The following is a 16,836-nucleotide window of genomic DNA, read 5'->3' on the forward strand; positions in this document are numbered from 1 at the left end:
CAAGTCATTTCCTTGTGTCCTTACGTTCAAACCAGTAAGTAGTTCATTAGTTCCAAATCAGCGTCATCCCATTTGCTTTAATTACAAACAAAAAAACCCGCTCTTTTTACATGGGAACTTAAGTTACAAACAATTAAAACATTAAGCGATGTGCATTCTTTCACGAAATAATAACTAAAACCAATCCAACAAAACGAAATAGTATTTCAACGGGCTGACTAGGAAGATGGTCTCTCCGCATGGTCACAACATATCCCTTTCTGGTCATGTAAAAAAAATTTCTAGATCTAGATTGGCGAACGTCTGATATCACTCCAACCACGTTCTCTCGTCTCGGCCACATATCGGGCACATGGCGACATATTAATGGTTTTCTTATATCTTTGCTCAAGCACATTTGAAGGGCCGGTGAAAACATAAAAGCTTTTTTTTTTTTTTCATTGAATGTTTTCTGTGAAAGGGAATTAACCGGGTTTATTATGTTTACCAGGAAGAGTCTGACCAGTAATGCCCCTTACCAGCGAAGTGCTGTCAACTATTGCACAAGGTGCCCTCGAGATAGAGTTTGTCAAGATAATCTTTGTGCCCTGAGAGGTTTGTCATACGTTTGTATCCATAGGTAATACTGTGTATCCATTAGTAGTATCATGCGTTGTGTGCGTGCATCTGCCGCTGCTTTGGTTGTCACTTTTGATTTGAAGAAATGGTGACGATGTGTTAGAATATTTAGTTCCATAATGACATGAGTACTTAAGAAAATTTAAGCAATTTTATTTTTTCTCGTAACATTTTAAAATCTTTTATATTTAAAGAATCACTATCAGCATCTCAGAGACATTCCAAATGATCAAAGTAGGCCAGACTACATTCTTTTGAATTTTACCAAACACAAGTCTAGAAGTATCTCTATACTCTTGTTTAAGCTAATACACTAATCCTTAAAAACAAAACATCTCTAAATATTGAGAACAAAATTAGTTGTCATGTCAGGCATTAGTCTTATGTGAAAGTATTGCGAGAATCACGAAGGAGAACCAATGACTTAGCAGAGTTAAAGTCTCTCATAACTATGGCTGACTAAATTAAATTATAGATATGCTTAGAACGTAATTATCTTCTGTTTTGAAGGAACTTCTGTGTTTTATAAGAAGACTACCAATCAAAACATCTTCTTTTAAATGAGGACAAACACAAACACAAACATCTCTTTTATTTTATCCACGCACACTTAATGTTGTCTACACTAGTCCTGCATTGTCTTTTTAGATTTCCCGCTTGTTTTAACCTGCTTATGGTCAGTTTCTTTGTTTTGTCCTCTATGTTTGTTTATAGCCTTGATGACCAAACATTCTTTGTTTTACTTTATGTCCAGCAGGGTCTCTTTATATTGTATTTAAAAGTTCTGTCCATCAATTTCAGATAAAAGACCTCTAGGTCTGTCTTTAGTACGTAACCCAGTCTATGATCTTAGTGATGGTAAGTTGTTGTTTTTTTTCTTTCATACATTTCTTTTCATTAACTTTGGCACAGTCAAGGGAATCGGAAACAATTGTTAACATTTTCAAGGGGAAGCATACATAATATGTTTTGCGAAGAGAATTATTGTAAGGGTCGTCTCCCCTGACTCTCTTGAGGTAAGGGTAAGGCATCAGAAATGCTTTTAACTATTATCAATGACCTTCGGAGGTGTGGTAGATCTTCCCCTGCAAATGACACAAGCTGTGATCAGAACTGGATTAAGACTGAATAAATGCCTAAACTATTTGGGAATGGGACCTTTTAGAGGTTCAGATATTATGTCAATGCTTCTCTGATATAATTAGGGTTAAACTACTATTGTGATACATACACAGACGCACACGTACACACACATACATATATAATATATCAGAAGAGAAAGAATTAATGAAGCTCAGAACGCGGTCTACCTGGCTGGATGAGGCGTTAACGGTGCTTCCCCAGACTACCTTGCTGGATGAGGAGTTAACGGTGCTTCCCCAGACTACCTTGCTGGATGAGGCGTTAACGGTGCTTCCCCAGACTACCTTGCTGGATGAGGAGTTAACATTGCTTCCCCAGACTACCCTGCTGGATGAGAAGTTAACATTGCTTCCCCAGACTACCTGGCTGGATGAGGCATTAACGGTGCTTCCCCAGACTACCTTGCTGGATGAGAAGTTAACATTGCTTCCCCAGACTACCCTGCTGGATGAGAAGTTAACGGTGCTTCCCCAGACTACCTTGCTGGATGAGGAGTTAACAGTGCTTCCCCAGACTACCCTGCTGGATGAGGAGTTAACATTGCTTCCCCAGACTACCCTGCTGGATGAGTAGTTAACATTGCTTCCCCAGACTACCTTGCTGGATGAGGAGTTAACATTGCTTCCCCAGACTACCTTGCTGGATGAGGAGTTAACAGTGCCAGACTACCTTCCTGGATGAGAAGTTAACGGTGCTTCCCCAGACTACCTTGCTGGATGAGAAGTTAACGGTGCTTCCCCAGACTACCTTGCTGGATGAGGAGTTAACAGTGCTTCCCCAGACTACCCTGCTGGATGAGAAGTTAACAGTGCTTCCCCAGACTACCCTGCTGGATGAGGAGTTAAAAGTGCTTCCCCAGACTAGCTTGCTGGATTAGAAGTTAACAGTGCTTCCCCAGACTACCTTGCTGGATGAGGAGTTAACAGTGCCAGACTACCTTGCTGGATGAGGAGTTAACAGTGCCAGACTACCTTGCTGGATGAGGAGTTAACAGTGCCAGACTACCTTGCTGGATGAGGAGTTAACATTGCTTCCCCAGACTACCTTGCTGGATGAGGAGTTAACGGTGCTTCCCCAGACTACCTTGCTGGATGAGAAGTTAACGGTGCTTCCCCAGACTACCTTGCTGGATGAGGAGTTAACAGTGCTTCCCCTGACTACCCTGCTGAATGAGAAGTTAACAGTGCTTCCCCAGACTACCCTGCTGGATGAGGCGTTAACGGTGCTTCCCCAGACTACCTTGCTGGATGAGGAGTTAACGGTGCTTCCCCAGACTACCTTGCTGGATGAGGCGTTAACGGTGCTTCCCCAGACTACCTTGCTGGATGAGGAGTTAACATTGCTTCCCCAGACTACCCTGCTGGATGAGAAGTTAACATTGCTTCCCCAGACTACCTGGCTGGATGAGGCATTAACGGTGCTTCCCCAGACTACCTTGCTGGATGAGAAGTTAACATTGCTTCCCCAGACTACCCTGCTGGATGAGAAGTTAACGGTGCTTCCCCAGACTACCTTGCTGGATGAGGAGTTAACAGTGCTTCCCCAGACTACCCTGCTGGATGAGTAGTTAACATTGCTTCCCCAGACTACCCTGCTGGATGAGTAGTTAACATTGCTTCCCCAGACTACCTTGCTGGATGAGGAGTTAACATTGCTTCCCCAGACTACCTTGCTGGATGAGGAGTTAACAGTGCCAGACTACCTTGCTGGATGAGGAGTTAACAGTGCCAGACTACCTTGCTGGATGAGGAGTTAACAGTGCCAGACTACCTTGCTGGATGAGGAGTTAACAGTGCCAGACTACCTTGCTGGATGCTGAGGGGACCTGATATCTCTCGTATACTATCTCCAGAAAGTTCCTTCTGGTCTAGATACTAATAAAAGTTTGAATAACACAGCATTATGTTCTACTGTTTCCGTCTAAAAAACAAAAGAAACATGTTCATGCGATGTTAAGTCTGTTTCTTATTTCAATAAACTTGCAATAAACTATTGAATAGATTTCATACACAATGGGATTGTATAATAGAATTAAAACCCATTCTACATTTGTGTAAGAATCAATGAAAGTAGGTCATCAGATCACTGTATTGCTTCAGCTAAGAAAAAACTAACGGTTTTGTTTATTGGGAAATGTTTTGAGAAAGTTGATTGGGGAAGGTAAGGCCACTGTATCTATCTATCTATCTATCTGTCTATCTATCTATCTATCTATCTATCTATCTATCTATCTATCTATCTATCTATCTATCTATCTATCTATCTATCTATCTATCTATCTATCTATCTAATCTATCTATCTATCTATCTATCTATATCTGTTATGTAAAACACCTAAGCATGTATATTAATTGAGGATTTTATATTCCTTTTTTTTTATTTATGACAGATATGGTTATTGTTAGTCTAGATCTAATACGCCAGGAATAACATGACAGATCCAAACTAATTGATACAATTACACCAATATAAGATTTTTTGTTTTTTTAAATATATTTTTATGTTTTTCTTGCTACAGAATTGGACTCTTCTGAGATTTGGACATTGACCAATGCTCACAATGCTTTGCGAAGATCTGGAGGCCTGGAGGAGTTGGTAGGTAGACTCTGTGGGGTTTGGTTCTGTAGACTATGTGGGGTTTGGTTCTGTAGACTATGTGGGGTTTGGTTCTGTAGACTATGTGGGGTTTGGTTCTGTAGACTATGTGGGGTTTGGTTCTGTAGACTATGTGGGCTTTGGAAGGAATACTAAGTCGATGGTTGGGAGGTTAAAGAAAGTATTAATTTATTGGTAATTACAGTAAATTTAACATTCATTGTTACCTGAATTCTCGACATGTATGGTGACATGTATGCACTATGCACAACAGCAATATTTCTGTCCAGGGCTTTTACAAGAGAGGATTTAAGCCTCTCAAGCCCTCATTCAAATGGAGTTGTTCTATTTCTTTGAAATACTCATTTACGTCTAAGCTCTCTGAGAACAGTGCAAGAAGAGCCGCATCATCAGCGAATTTTGTGAAGGAGCAAAAAGGACTATCGGATTGAAAATCATTGGTGTACAAAATGAACCACAATGGCGATGTCACAGCCCCCTGGGGCGCCCCTGTGTTAACTATGCGTTCATTTGATATAACATTGTTTACCCAAACCCTCTGAGATCTCTGGGTCATATATCAGATCAGTATTTCATATTTCAGATCAGTATTTCGTATTTCACATCAGTATTTCATATTTCACATCAGTATTTTATATTTCAGACCAGTACTTCATATATCAGATCAGTATTTCATATTTCAGATCAGTATTTCATATTTCAAATCAATGATTCATATTTCAGATCAGATTAATACTTATAGTCTAGTTATCCTCGATCTCAGATAAGTCCCACTGATGCAGAAATCATTGATTGGTGTGCGCCATGCCGTCTTAGGCTATGGCCTAAGATTTTAAAATTCTACTAACTTCATATTATAGTGTAAGGTATCAGTCCTTTTTACATACAAGAATTCTTTTGATACATCAACAGGTCTGGGATGCTGGTTATCTTTTAAAATGGGCCAAATACATTTTACACTGTACCATCAACTATCCAGGACCAAGGGGGACATACACGAACTTTCATCGCTTACGTCAGGTAGATGTTTGTTTAGATGTCAGGTAGATGTTTGTTTAGATGTCAAGTAGATGTTTATTTAGATGTCTGGTAGATATTTGTTTAGATAGGATCATTATGTGGTTAACATTGATTTAAGAGATATTTGTTTCTATCGTAAAGTTTATGTTGAATTGTGTTTACATAAATATCACGTGTCCAGGGAGAGAGTATTTCAAGTGTGGTGTCCACCTGGTCCAGAGAACGTAGCCTAGACTTCTCACAGATTCGAGCATCCTCCGGCTGCAGGACAAAAAATGACGAGGGAACATGTAATCATTATCAAAATGTAAGTTTCACCATGGCAGTGGTCTTACTGTCATACCAAGGAGGGGGAAGGTATATCTCGCAGAGTTTCTGACCTTCAGGATGCTGCGATCTTGTCTAAAACCCTTTTATTCACTTCTGCTATCATCTCGTCTGCTATCATCTCGTCTGCTATCATCTCGTCTGATATCATCTCGTCTGATATCATCTCGTCTGATATCATCTCGTCTGCTATCGGTTTTAGCTGGTTTAATATAATTTTTAACAGGACTTTGCAGCAATGGCTGCAATGAGGCTAATGGTGCGATAGTTTTCATAAACTTATAAATTCTTTTTTTTTTTTTTTTTTTTGGAAGGTGATGAAGAGTGATTGGGTCCAGGGCTAGGGCCATTCTCGTGACTGCCAGATGTATTGAGAATCTTAAAAAGTGTGTTTATCATGGTTTCCCCCCCACCCCGTAGAAATTCACCAGGAACGTGTCAACTCCGGCTGATTTTCCCTTTTTCGGGCTTTCGCCGCTGCTGCTACTTCCGAGCCAAGAATAAGATAATTGTTTAATGTTGGGTACTGCAAAGACTTTTAGTAATTCTGGATCTCTTGAGATCAGCAGCATTCAGTCCATCTTCTTATCACAACCTTTTCCTCAGTCCAAACAACTTTTGTTCTGTATGCTGTATTGCTGTTATTAAATACTATATTACAGGCTACATCATGTATTTTGTCTTAGTGTTAAAGTTTTTGCTACCTGTATTCTGTACACCAGATTCACCAAAAAGCTTGCTATTAGAAAGTTGCCACCATGTCTAAAAATGTACACTACTTAATTGACAAATATTTTGTGTGTACAAATTTGTTGCCTAGACATGTATAGACCAATTCAATCTTATGTCCCCAGCTGATGAGGGATGACACAGATGCCATGGCCTGCGAAGCCAAGTTCTGCAGCGACAGTCGACATTTGGTTTGCCTCTACGCCGCTAACTCAGTTCGCACCTGGGAGCAACGATCTTACTTCCCCATCACTCGTGCACCCCGCCCCATCACCCGTGCACCCCGACCCATCACCCGTGCACCTTTCACGCGAGCACCCCGCCCTTTTACGCCAGCACCATACCTGCGCACTACCAGGTCTTACTTCCGGTTTCAAACACAAAGGGATCGCAGAACTCAGAGCCCAAGGGGGCGGTTAGATACCAAAACAGGACCGTCATGGTATCAAAGAACATAGGTCTCTCAGGTCACACTCAGGTTACTGGAAACTTACAAACTAATGGAGAAGATAGAGGGAAGAAACTCCTTCTTCTGTTCAACTTAGGATTATTTGGACATTACAGTTTTGATACTTTCCCTTTGTCTCTAGCAAAATGATCCCCAGTTTTTAAAGACCTAAAGTGTAGGTCTACAAGAAAATTAAATTAAACATTCGTTGAAAATGAAAAAAAAATGTTTTTATACTCTTCGTGTAAGGCAACAGTTTATTTAAAGTAAAAATAGCTATTTGTTACCACCACCCACCCCCCCCCCCCAACAACTGCAAAGAATTTAACATTAAAAACTACACCACTTAACGATAGTCAACCTACCAACAACAATGTCCTAGTTTTAGTTTTGTAAGTAGGTCTATTAACAATTATTATTCAAACTGCAAAAGATACGGTACTGAATATTGAATTTTAAATGTTTTAAACGTTTCCCGCTTTATTGCTTCAGACATTTTAGGACATCAATATCTTAATGATCTATTCATTTACTAGCATTAGTGTATTACATTCATGTCACTTTCTGCTTCGCATGTACAAACAAAGATATACATACAACTAAACGCAAAATATAACCATGTAAACTTATTACCAAGAGTCCAAGAGAACTTAACCACCTTCAAATCTACTCCACTACTAATAACTATCAACGTGACACACTACCCTCAAACTTCAATGAGTATCTGTCTTGTAGGTATAAAAGACTTTGCCTGATTGGTAGCTAATAATATGTGGCTACAGCAGAAGGAGTGGGAGATTGGAGGCTGTGTACATTGGGGAAGTCGACTATGTTAGTCAAGGAGGTGTTGCTTCATGGGGGTTCCATTTCTAATCCCCCACGAAAATGTCTAGACCACTGTCCCTCATTCCTAAAGCTGTTAGCACCGAGGATTTGGACAATACTCTTTTTTGTACCTATATATCGGGTCCCTCTGAGATGAGCATACATTGCAGTGAGGGTAACTTTAAGAAAAATACAAAGGTTGTTTACAGAAATAATTAAATTAGTTGACAACTAAAAAATAAAAAAGAAAATAAAAAAGGGATTGGCTGAAAAAATTGCAATTAAAACTGAAATTATGGCCGAAATTTGTGAGATTCTTAACCCTCATTCGTCATATCCCCCCCCCCTTAAAAATGATCCGTATGCCTAGATCTATCTGTATCTATTTGTGTTCTATCTTTGTTTCAGTTATCTATCTATGATAAGTCCTATTTGCAAACCCCGTGATTTAAATAGTGAAAGGTATATTTATATTTTGTTTGTGTGTGTGTGTTTTTTTAATCTGTTGTTTAATTTTCATTATTATTTGGTGCATTATTTTACACTACGTTATTATTCACTACGATTTTTTTGTCGGTTAACGATAACTTTTGTTTATGTTTTATGTTTCTGACAAATACTTTAGTAAAGTGCATAGACATTTGAGCCAAGGCCTAGACCTATATCGCTTTGGCTCAAGATTAGGTCTTAATGCATTAGTAGACAACAATGTCAAGCCTATAGGCACACTATAATACAATATAGTAAAGTCTTAACGTTCACTTCAAAAAGCTTTTGTCGCAATTGTAGATAATTACATTCAAAGACATTGATTTGTGTAATAATTAATAAATTGACTATGCATGATGCAGAACTGGTGTTGTAGTGTAAGCCAAATATTTATATTTAGTGTCAAACCGTACACCAGGTAATCCTTCTGTTTATTTTATATTTAAAAACCTTTCGTCTGACTTTATAAATATATTGCTCTTTGACTTAAAAGACAATGCAATCGTCCCGTCTTAAAGGTACATTCTTTGGGCTCCTCCTCTTGGGATTTCCTCTCATGGTTGACTCAAGACTTAGACTGCAAGGCAGTGGAGGCTAGATAAGGAGGGGTTGGGGGAAGGGTAAACAGCATCAGACGGCGAGATAGGTATCAGAACACTAATATATATATATATTTCTGTCCCTACATTCGTTCGTTTTGTTGACATTATATGTACGTTCTCTACTGCTTATGCAAATATAAATTACTACCCAGTTAAGAAATGTGTGAGGTCGCCAACAGGTCTTCTCCTCAGTTAATGTCTGAACCACATGAGAAGGCCAGGTGCTGGATTGGGTTGCTAGCGACTAGTTGAGAGTGTAGAGAAGAGGAACATATCCCCATCGACACTTTTGAAAAGGCTGTGTTTTTATAGCTAGCGCTGCTAGACAAATGTAACTTGCATGAATGTATTGGCTAGCTAGGTATAATGTTATTGACTAACTAGGTATAATGCTATTGAAAATCTATGTTTAATGTTGTACTTCAATGATATTACTTGGACCATGTTTAATGTGTGTTTCTGTACTCCCCTTGAATTTCTTGTCTTGACCTAAACGTCTATCACATGTTTAAAGTAGTTCAGTATTTTATAAACTAACATGCAAACAAATAAATAGCATTTGTACTCGTCTATTTCATGAGTTTAATTATATTTTTTTTTAAATAAGCAACTATTGGTGGTCAATGGTGGTCATGTACTTTTTACTTATTTGGACACTGTACTTAAAACATGTTCCAAGCTAGCTGCTAGTGAAGTGGACCTCAATGGATGATTTTTTTAAACTAACTATTTACTTTTACTCTGTCTATCTCTATCTCTATCTCTCATTAAAATAAAAAAAAAAACTAATAAAATGAAACATATCTGTAGATTGTATTGAAACTGCTAATGGCACTCAGGGGCGGACTGGCTATATGGGCCGGTACCAAATGGGCCGGTCTGGTCGCGACCAAAGAAAAAAACAACTTCAATGCGACAACTCAAAAAAAAAAGTGACAGCAGCAAGACACAAAAGTGTGAACACTTTTTTTTGTTTTGTTTTTTTTTTAAATTATTATTACAATTAATTTTCTTCGAAATTAAACAAGAATATCAAAAAAAAAAATACACTATACACTGTACGTATTATCATTTGCAAAACGTTAGACTGCACTTTCTGCTATGCACGATAGACATAGACTGCTTTGATGTCTTCGAGGTTGTGTTTGGCCTGATCATTTTGCTGGTCGGCATGGACCTTTGATGGCGATCCCATTTTTTTTTGCTCCTTCCCTCCCCCGTCTTTTGATGGTTCCATTGTCAGTTAACGGAAAACAGGGATGAGAGAGGTCAAGTAAGAAAACATTGATATAACGCACCAAAAACAGGCGCTACAATCAGCTCTTTAACAATACTTCATAGAAATTAACTTGAACACATACACACAGCCGAGAAATTGCAAACCGCCCAACTTATTCACAGCTCAATATGGGTATTAAGTTCTACTTTCTGCGATTTGAAAGGAATTTTAAGTTTCCTTTTGTTTATTTTTAAAAACAGATAAAAAAAATACTAGACTTAATGCTTACAAAAAATATTATTTAATATAAAAAAAAAACCTAGATCTAAATAAATTTTTTATACTATTATAATTAATGGCCAATTTATGCTTAGTATGAAGTCCTTAATGATGAAAGTTATTACAATAATTACAATAATTTATATAGCGCTGTCACATCCGATATTTAATGAAAGGAGATTTAATTTATATTTTAAATAATTGGTCATGGTGTATTCATATATATACAAATCGCGTTTTTTGAGAATGTACTATGACGAAGCAAGAGCTTTTCACATTAAGTAAGTAACTCTTTAACCGTTCTGCTTTCTCTTATATTTTAATGGAAAGGGTTGCCTGAGTCAGCCATGAAACAAATGATTTAGCATATTTTAAGTCACAGATCAACATGCATGACTAGATTGACACATGAAATGCGAAATATGTAACTATCTTTTTTTTTTTTTTTTGAAACGTCTGTAATCTATAAGTAATACCAAAAAGCTTCAAACTCTTAGTCTGCTATTGTATAATTTGTATTGTTTATAGTTTTCAGACTACATACATATATAAATAGAATAGATTATGTAATCCTTCAAATGCATACATCCAGTTTTCGATGCGTTATCAAACTTTATATATTTTGTAGAGAATTAGGCTTATACCTATAATATAACACATGGGCGTAGTCGGGAGGGGAGGGGTTCAAACCATCACTTGCCTCAGACCTCATTGTCTGAAAGGGAAACTTTACTTACTGCCCCAGTGCAGCCAACTTAAGCAAACTACATTCACCAAATTTCATGAGCGTAGCCAAAAAGGGTTTTGTGTTTACCCTCCCCCCTCCAATACAAAAACTAAAGCATTTTACCGTTTTCTACCTGTCGCTGGACTCCAGTGAATAGTAAATTTAGTAAATTTTTTTAGCGGAAGAGTAGCAGGCTAATTGCACTGTATATAACTCAGAATATGCATTTTTTAAAGCTTAAAATAACGAAATGATGCTTGGTTCCGGGGCTCTCACTGGGGGGAGCTCGCAGCGCTTCCCAAGACTCCGTAGCTGTCCCTTGGCGGTGTGTACTTTCTTTCCACTAAATATAGGAAGAGAGTATTCTAGGGTAGAAAAAACGTTTGAAAGAATAAAAGATCAATATTTAATGAAGGTTAATTACACATGCACACACATTAATATATATATATATATATACATATATAAATTGCGGAGTGGGGTAAAAATCCCCCCACCCCGAAAATATATGACATGCCATTTGTGGGCCGTTTATCTGGTAATGCCCGGGCCGTTTATCTGGTAATGCCCGGGCCGTTTATCTGGTAATGCCCGGGCCGTTTATCTGGTAATGCCCGGGCCGTTTATCTGGTAATGCCCGGACCGTTTATCTGGTAATGCCCGGGCCGTTTATCTGGTAATGCCCGGGCCGTTTATCTGGTAATGCCCGGGCCGATACCCAGTCCGCCCTTGATGGCGTTGTAAAATACTGCTACCAAAGCGAAGAGTTTCCCTGCACTGACCTTCATGGGCTTTCTAAGAAAGGACCAATATCTAGTTAAAATTATCTTTTTAGTTGTAGCCTCCTCATTAGCTGCCTTTTGTTTAAAATATACTGCCATAGTCTGAGATAAATAAATTGTAACACATTCCTCACTCTACATCTTTGTGATTCCCAACAAGGAAGAGTTCCACCCCACACACATCACTTAGAAGAGTCCTATAAAAACATTCACGTTTTCACTACTATATCCAACCTCCACCCCCCCCCCCCCAACCTTCTAGAGAAAGGTCATCCCATGTACATCCAACTCCATGTCTCTCCAAATGATCATACAGTAACTTGTTCACAGTTCTACTCCTACGTTTTTTGGCTCTTCAGTTTGTCATATTTTGAGAACCTCTTGCTCTTCAGTTTGTCATATTTTGAGAACATCTTGCTCTTCAGTTTGTCATATTTTGAGAACATCTTGCTCTTCAGTTTGTCATATTTTGAGAACATCTTGCTCTTCAGTTTGTCATATTTTGAGAACATCTTGCTCTTCAGTTTGTCATATTTTGAGAACATCTTGCTCTTCAGTTTGTCATATTTTGAGAACATCTTGCTCTTCAGTTTGTCATATTTTGAGAACATCTTGCTCTTCAGTTTGTCATATTTTGAGAACATCTTGCTCTTCAGTTTGTCATATTTTGAGAACCTCTTGTTCTTCAGTTTGTCATATTTTGAGAACATCTTGCTCTTCAGTTTGTCATATTTTGAGAACATCTTGCTCTTCAGTTTGTCATATTTTGAGAACATCTTGCTCTTCAGTTTGTCATATTTTGAGAACATCTTGCTCTTCAGTTTGTCATATTTTGAGAACCTCTTGTTCTTCAGTTTGTCATATTTTGAGAACATCTTGCTCTTCAGTTTGTCATATTTTGAGAACATCTTGCTTAAATATTTGGTCGCACGGTGGCTCCACCGAGATCAGCGACTTCCCCAGCTTCATCTCACCTGGTTCCCACGGGTGGTGCATTGAATGGCTGACCATGTATCTTGCATTGAATGGCTGACCATGTATGTTGCATTGAATGGCTGACCATGTATCTTGCATTGAATGGCTGACCATGTATGTTGCGTTTGGTGGCCTGTGGATTGGATCCAACGCTCTCCCACCCCTCCACCTACTGTTTCTTTGGTTCTTTCTGTTTTAGAGAGTAAAACAAAATGTCTAAATATTTGTTTTTATTCCAACTAGTTCTACTTCTGATATTAAGAGAAAACCAACAACACCAAACCTTAAAGATTTTTTCTTTCTATTACACACCTGCACTGTGCGCGCGCTTAACGTTTGAAGACTCAGGTCTAGAGACAGGTAGAAAAACAGTGAACAAGACATAAACTAGGAATTTACAAGGGGAGGTAGGCGTGATAACGAAGTACACCTATAAGTTTAACCAGGGTTATGTTCCTTTGGACATGAAACTGACAACAGCTGTCGAGGATATCAATAGACAATAATAGCAACCACATCGAGTCTCCCTACTGTCACACTGAATACATTCGATTCTTTTGCCCTTACACATTTTTAATTTAATTTTTTCTACAATCATCCAGTTTACAATCCGAATTCAGTTGTTTATTATATTTGTAGTTGTCCCAGATGTCTGAAGACTTGTGTGGCTGAGCCATGTCTCCTGGGCATTGCAGTGAAATCTCTTGGCTCCGAAATAGTTTTTTTCCCCTTGAAATATTCTATTTCGTCTAGAAGGTTGTGTTGTATATTCGTAAGTTATGACTAAATATTAAGTTATATGAACTTTTCATTTCCAATCTTCTATTCAGGTTGTGTACAAAGTGTCTATAGCTCTTAAAGCTAGAGAGGACATTAAGTTATGTACTTCTAACTTCAGAGCTGTTCTTGAATAAAACATTTTCTCCAGTCCATTTATTTTCATATAATGAGACCTCAAGCATACATTTTCACAATACCTTCACATACTGTAGAGAATGTTTCTAAATTGTATAAATTGTACTAATGATTTTTTGTAATTAGTGAGGTAACCACTATTCAGACGCTGCACCGTCTGGTGGCTGCCTAACCCGTGACCGTACGTGTGTATCAAAGATTGGACTCTTTAGTCACACGACAAGTCTAAAGGGGACTAGGTCATCTGGTCATGTCTTGAGACCTAACAATTCACAGAGACACAAGTGATAATCTCATTACGTATCTTGAGAGTGAGTTTGTCATTTGCTGACCTTTAAAAAGATAAGTAGATCTATTCCCAATTATTACTTCAAAATGATCTCAGTACGAATGGAGGATTTTGAAACGCACTTTATTATAACTCTGACTACAAACTCACTTAGACATGCCCAGGAAATTGCCTGGAATACAAACTACAACTCACTTAGACATGCCGTGAAAATTGCATGGAATAAAAACTACAAACTCACTTAGACATGCCGTGAAAATTGCCTAGAATACAAACTACAAACTCACTTAGACATGCCCTGGAAATTGCCTGGAATACAAACTACAAAATCACTTAGACATGCCATGGAAATTGCCTGGAATACAAACTACAAAATCACTTAGACATGCCATGGAAATTGCCTGGAATACAAACTACAAACTCACTTAGACGTGCCCTGGAAATTGCCTGGAATACAAACTACAAACTCACTTAGACATGCCTAGGAAAACAAATTAAAAACTCACTCAGACATGCCATGTAAAACAAAATTTTAAAATGAAATAAGCTGAGATTAATAATTAATTATATCTAATGGAAATTCAGTTTGATAACAAAATTTTATTGGTTTAGTTCATATATTAAACAAGAACATATATATATATATATAAACATGTTTGTTTAGTTTTCTCATGAGCGAGCCGCCGGGCCGGATGGAAGGGAATGCAGGCGGGGCTAGAGAAGGTCTCCACAAAAGAGAAAAACATCCAAATTTCGACGAGTCACGGTTGCAAAAAATGTGGTGATTAAGAAATGTACGCTTGTAGCCTTCTTGGAAGAAGTAAATGAACGCTTGTAGCCTTCTTGGAAAAAGTAAATGTACGCTTGTAGCCTTTTTGGAAAAAGTAAATGTACGCTTGTAGCCTTCTTGGAAGAAGTAAATGTACGCTTGTAGCCTTCTTGGAAAAAGTAAATGAACGCTTGTAGCCTTCTTGGAAGAAGTAAATGTACGCTTGTAGCCTTCTTGGAAAAAGTAAATGTACGCTTGTAGCCTTCTTGGAAAAAGTAAATGTACGCTTGTAGCCTTCTTGGAAAAAGTAAATGTACGCTTGTAGCCTTCTTGGAAGAAGTAAATGTACGCTTGTAGCCTTCTTGGAAGAAGTAAATGTACGCTTGTAGCCTTCTTGGAAAAAGTAAATGTACGCTTGTAGCCTTTTTGGAAAAAGTAAATGTACGCTTGTAGCCTTCTTGGAAGAAGTAAAAACATCTACGCATTTAACCCTTTCTTTCCTAACTGACGATACCAACGTTGATTCGGCCAGAATGTGGTAAATAATTTTGGAGAGAAATAGTTAAGACAGTGCGTTTACCCAGGGCCTTACCCTCCACAAGTTCAAAAATATACACCTTTCTAACTAAAATATGCATATTAAATATTTTTTAAAAGCAAAGTGAGATTAAACTTACAAGAACTCGTTTTCTGTCCTCTAAACTATAGCATGCTTTTAGATCTAAGTTTTTTCCTTTATAAGTAAATATTTATTCAAGCTTTCGAAACAATGTTTGGACCTCCACTCAAAAAGCTGCCTCCACGTACTTATATCCGGCCCTGGCGAGTTCAATATTTGGCAACAAGAAACATTTTTTGTTTCAAATAAGTACTTTTGATCTTGAGCAGAACCGATCTAGAGATGTCTGTTTACGGTAGAACTGTGTACTGATAAAAGTTCATTGAGTTATTACGTACTTTGTAAGACAACAAAATATCAAGTGTCAAAGGAACAACTACTAATCATTTGCACACTATTTACTAATGTTGAAACTCAAAACTCAAATACGTCCTAGCTCTACACAATGTACATCACCACTGACCTTCTCTTCGCGCGTCTTTCTAACCTCCAATTTGGACACTTGGTTTAACCAATGAAATCATTTTCTTCAACCAATCAAATTATTATTATTATTATTTCCATAAACATTGACACACAGCCGTATAAACTAATTTAGTTATTCACAATTTAAAAATCATTTTTAGTAACAAGAATATTAAAAATATAAGATATATCTATACTTTTTCCCTAGTGGCTGCGACATTGCAAACAGTCTTAGTATTTTCTTCCTTATCTTTTTAAACATAGCTTATGTAAAAATACATAATAAATAGAAATAAAGATTCTTCTCTGATCTGCTAGTTATAGATTACACAGAGAACTAACGTATCATTTAGGCATATAGAGTACACAGAGAACTAACGTTACATTTAGGCCTTTAGAGTACACAGAGAACTAACATTATATTTAGGCCTATAGAGTACACAGAGAACTAACGTTACATTTAGGCATATAGAGTACACAGAGAACTAAGGTTACATTTAGGCCTATAGAGTACACAGAGAACTAACGTTACATTTAGGGCTATAGAGTACACAGAGAACTAACGTTACATTTAGGCCTAGAGAGTACACAGAGAACTAAGGTTACATTAAGGCCTATAGAGTACACAGAGAACTAACGTTACATTTAGGCATATAGAGTACACAGAGAACTAACGTTACATTTAGGCCTTTAGAGTACACAGAGAACTAACGTTATATTTAGGCATATAGAGTACACAGAGAACTAACGTTACATTTAGGCATATAGAGTACACAGAGAACTAAGGTTACATTTAGGCCTATAGAGTACACAGAGAACTAACGTTACATTTAGGGCTATAGAGTACACAGAGAACTAACGTTACATTTAGGCCTAGAGAGTACACAGAGAACTAAGTTTACATTAAGGCCTATAGAGTACACAGAGAACTAACGTTACATTTAGGCCTATAGAGTACACAGAGAACTAACGTTACATTT

At 37.8% G+C, this 16,836-nt stretch overlaps 2 protein-coding genes across 5 annotated transcripts in view; one reads left to right on the forward strand and one right to left on the reverse strand.

Moving 5' to 3' along the window:
- LOC106069888 (uncharacterized) overlaps positions 1 to 9,389 on the forward strand; it is a 40,015-nt gene extending 30,626 nt beyond the window's left edge. For all 4 annotated transcript variants that reach the window (XM_056020858.1, XM_056020857.1, XM_056020860.1 and 1 more), the window contains exons 5-10: positions 491 to 594; positions 1,420 to 1,476; positions 4,280 to 4,356; positions 5,290 to 5,397; positions 5,579 to 5,704; positions 6,579 to 9,389. In XM_056020858.1, coding sequence (XP_055876833.1) covers positions 491 to 594; positions 1,420 to 1,476; positions 4,280 to 4,356; positions 5,290 to 5,397; positions 5,579 to 5,704; positions 6,579 to 6,911 — 805 coding nt within the window. In that variant the 3' untranslated portion in view covers positions 6,912 to 9,389. The remainder of the gene's footprint in view (positions 1 to 490; positions 595 to 1,419; positions 1,477 to 4,279; positions 4,357 to 5,289; positions 5,398 to 5,578; positions 5,705 to 6,578) is intronic.
- Positions 9,390 to 12,162: 2,773 nt separating this feature from the next.
- LOC129924711 (GRIP and coiled-coil domain-containing protein-like) lies at positions 12,163 to 12,732 on the reverse strand. The gene has a single exon (XM_056021206.1). The coding sequence runs from the start codon at positions 12,730 to 12,732 to the stop codon at positions 12,163 to 12,165; it is 570 nt and encodes a 189-aa protein (XP_055877181.1).
- Positions 12,733 to 16,836: the final 4,104 nt, after the last annotated feature.

This window comes from Biomphalaria glabrata, chromosome 2, assembly GCF_947242115.1.
Source record: "Biomphalaria glabrata chromosome 2, xgBioGlab47.1, whole genome shotgun sequence".
NCBI lineage: Eukaryota > Metazoa > Mollusca > Gastropoda > Planorbidae > Biomphalaria > Biomphalaria glabrata.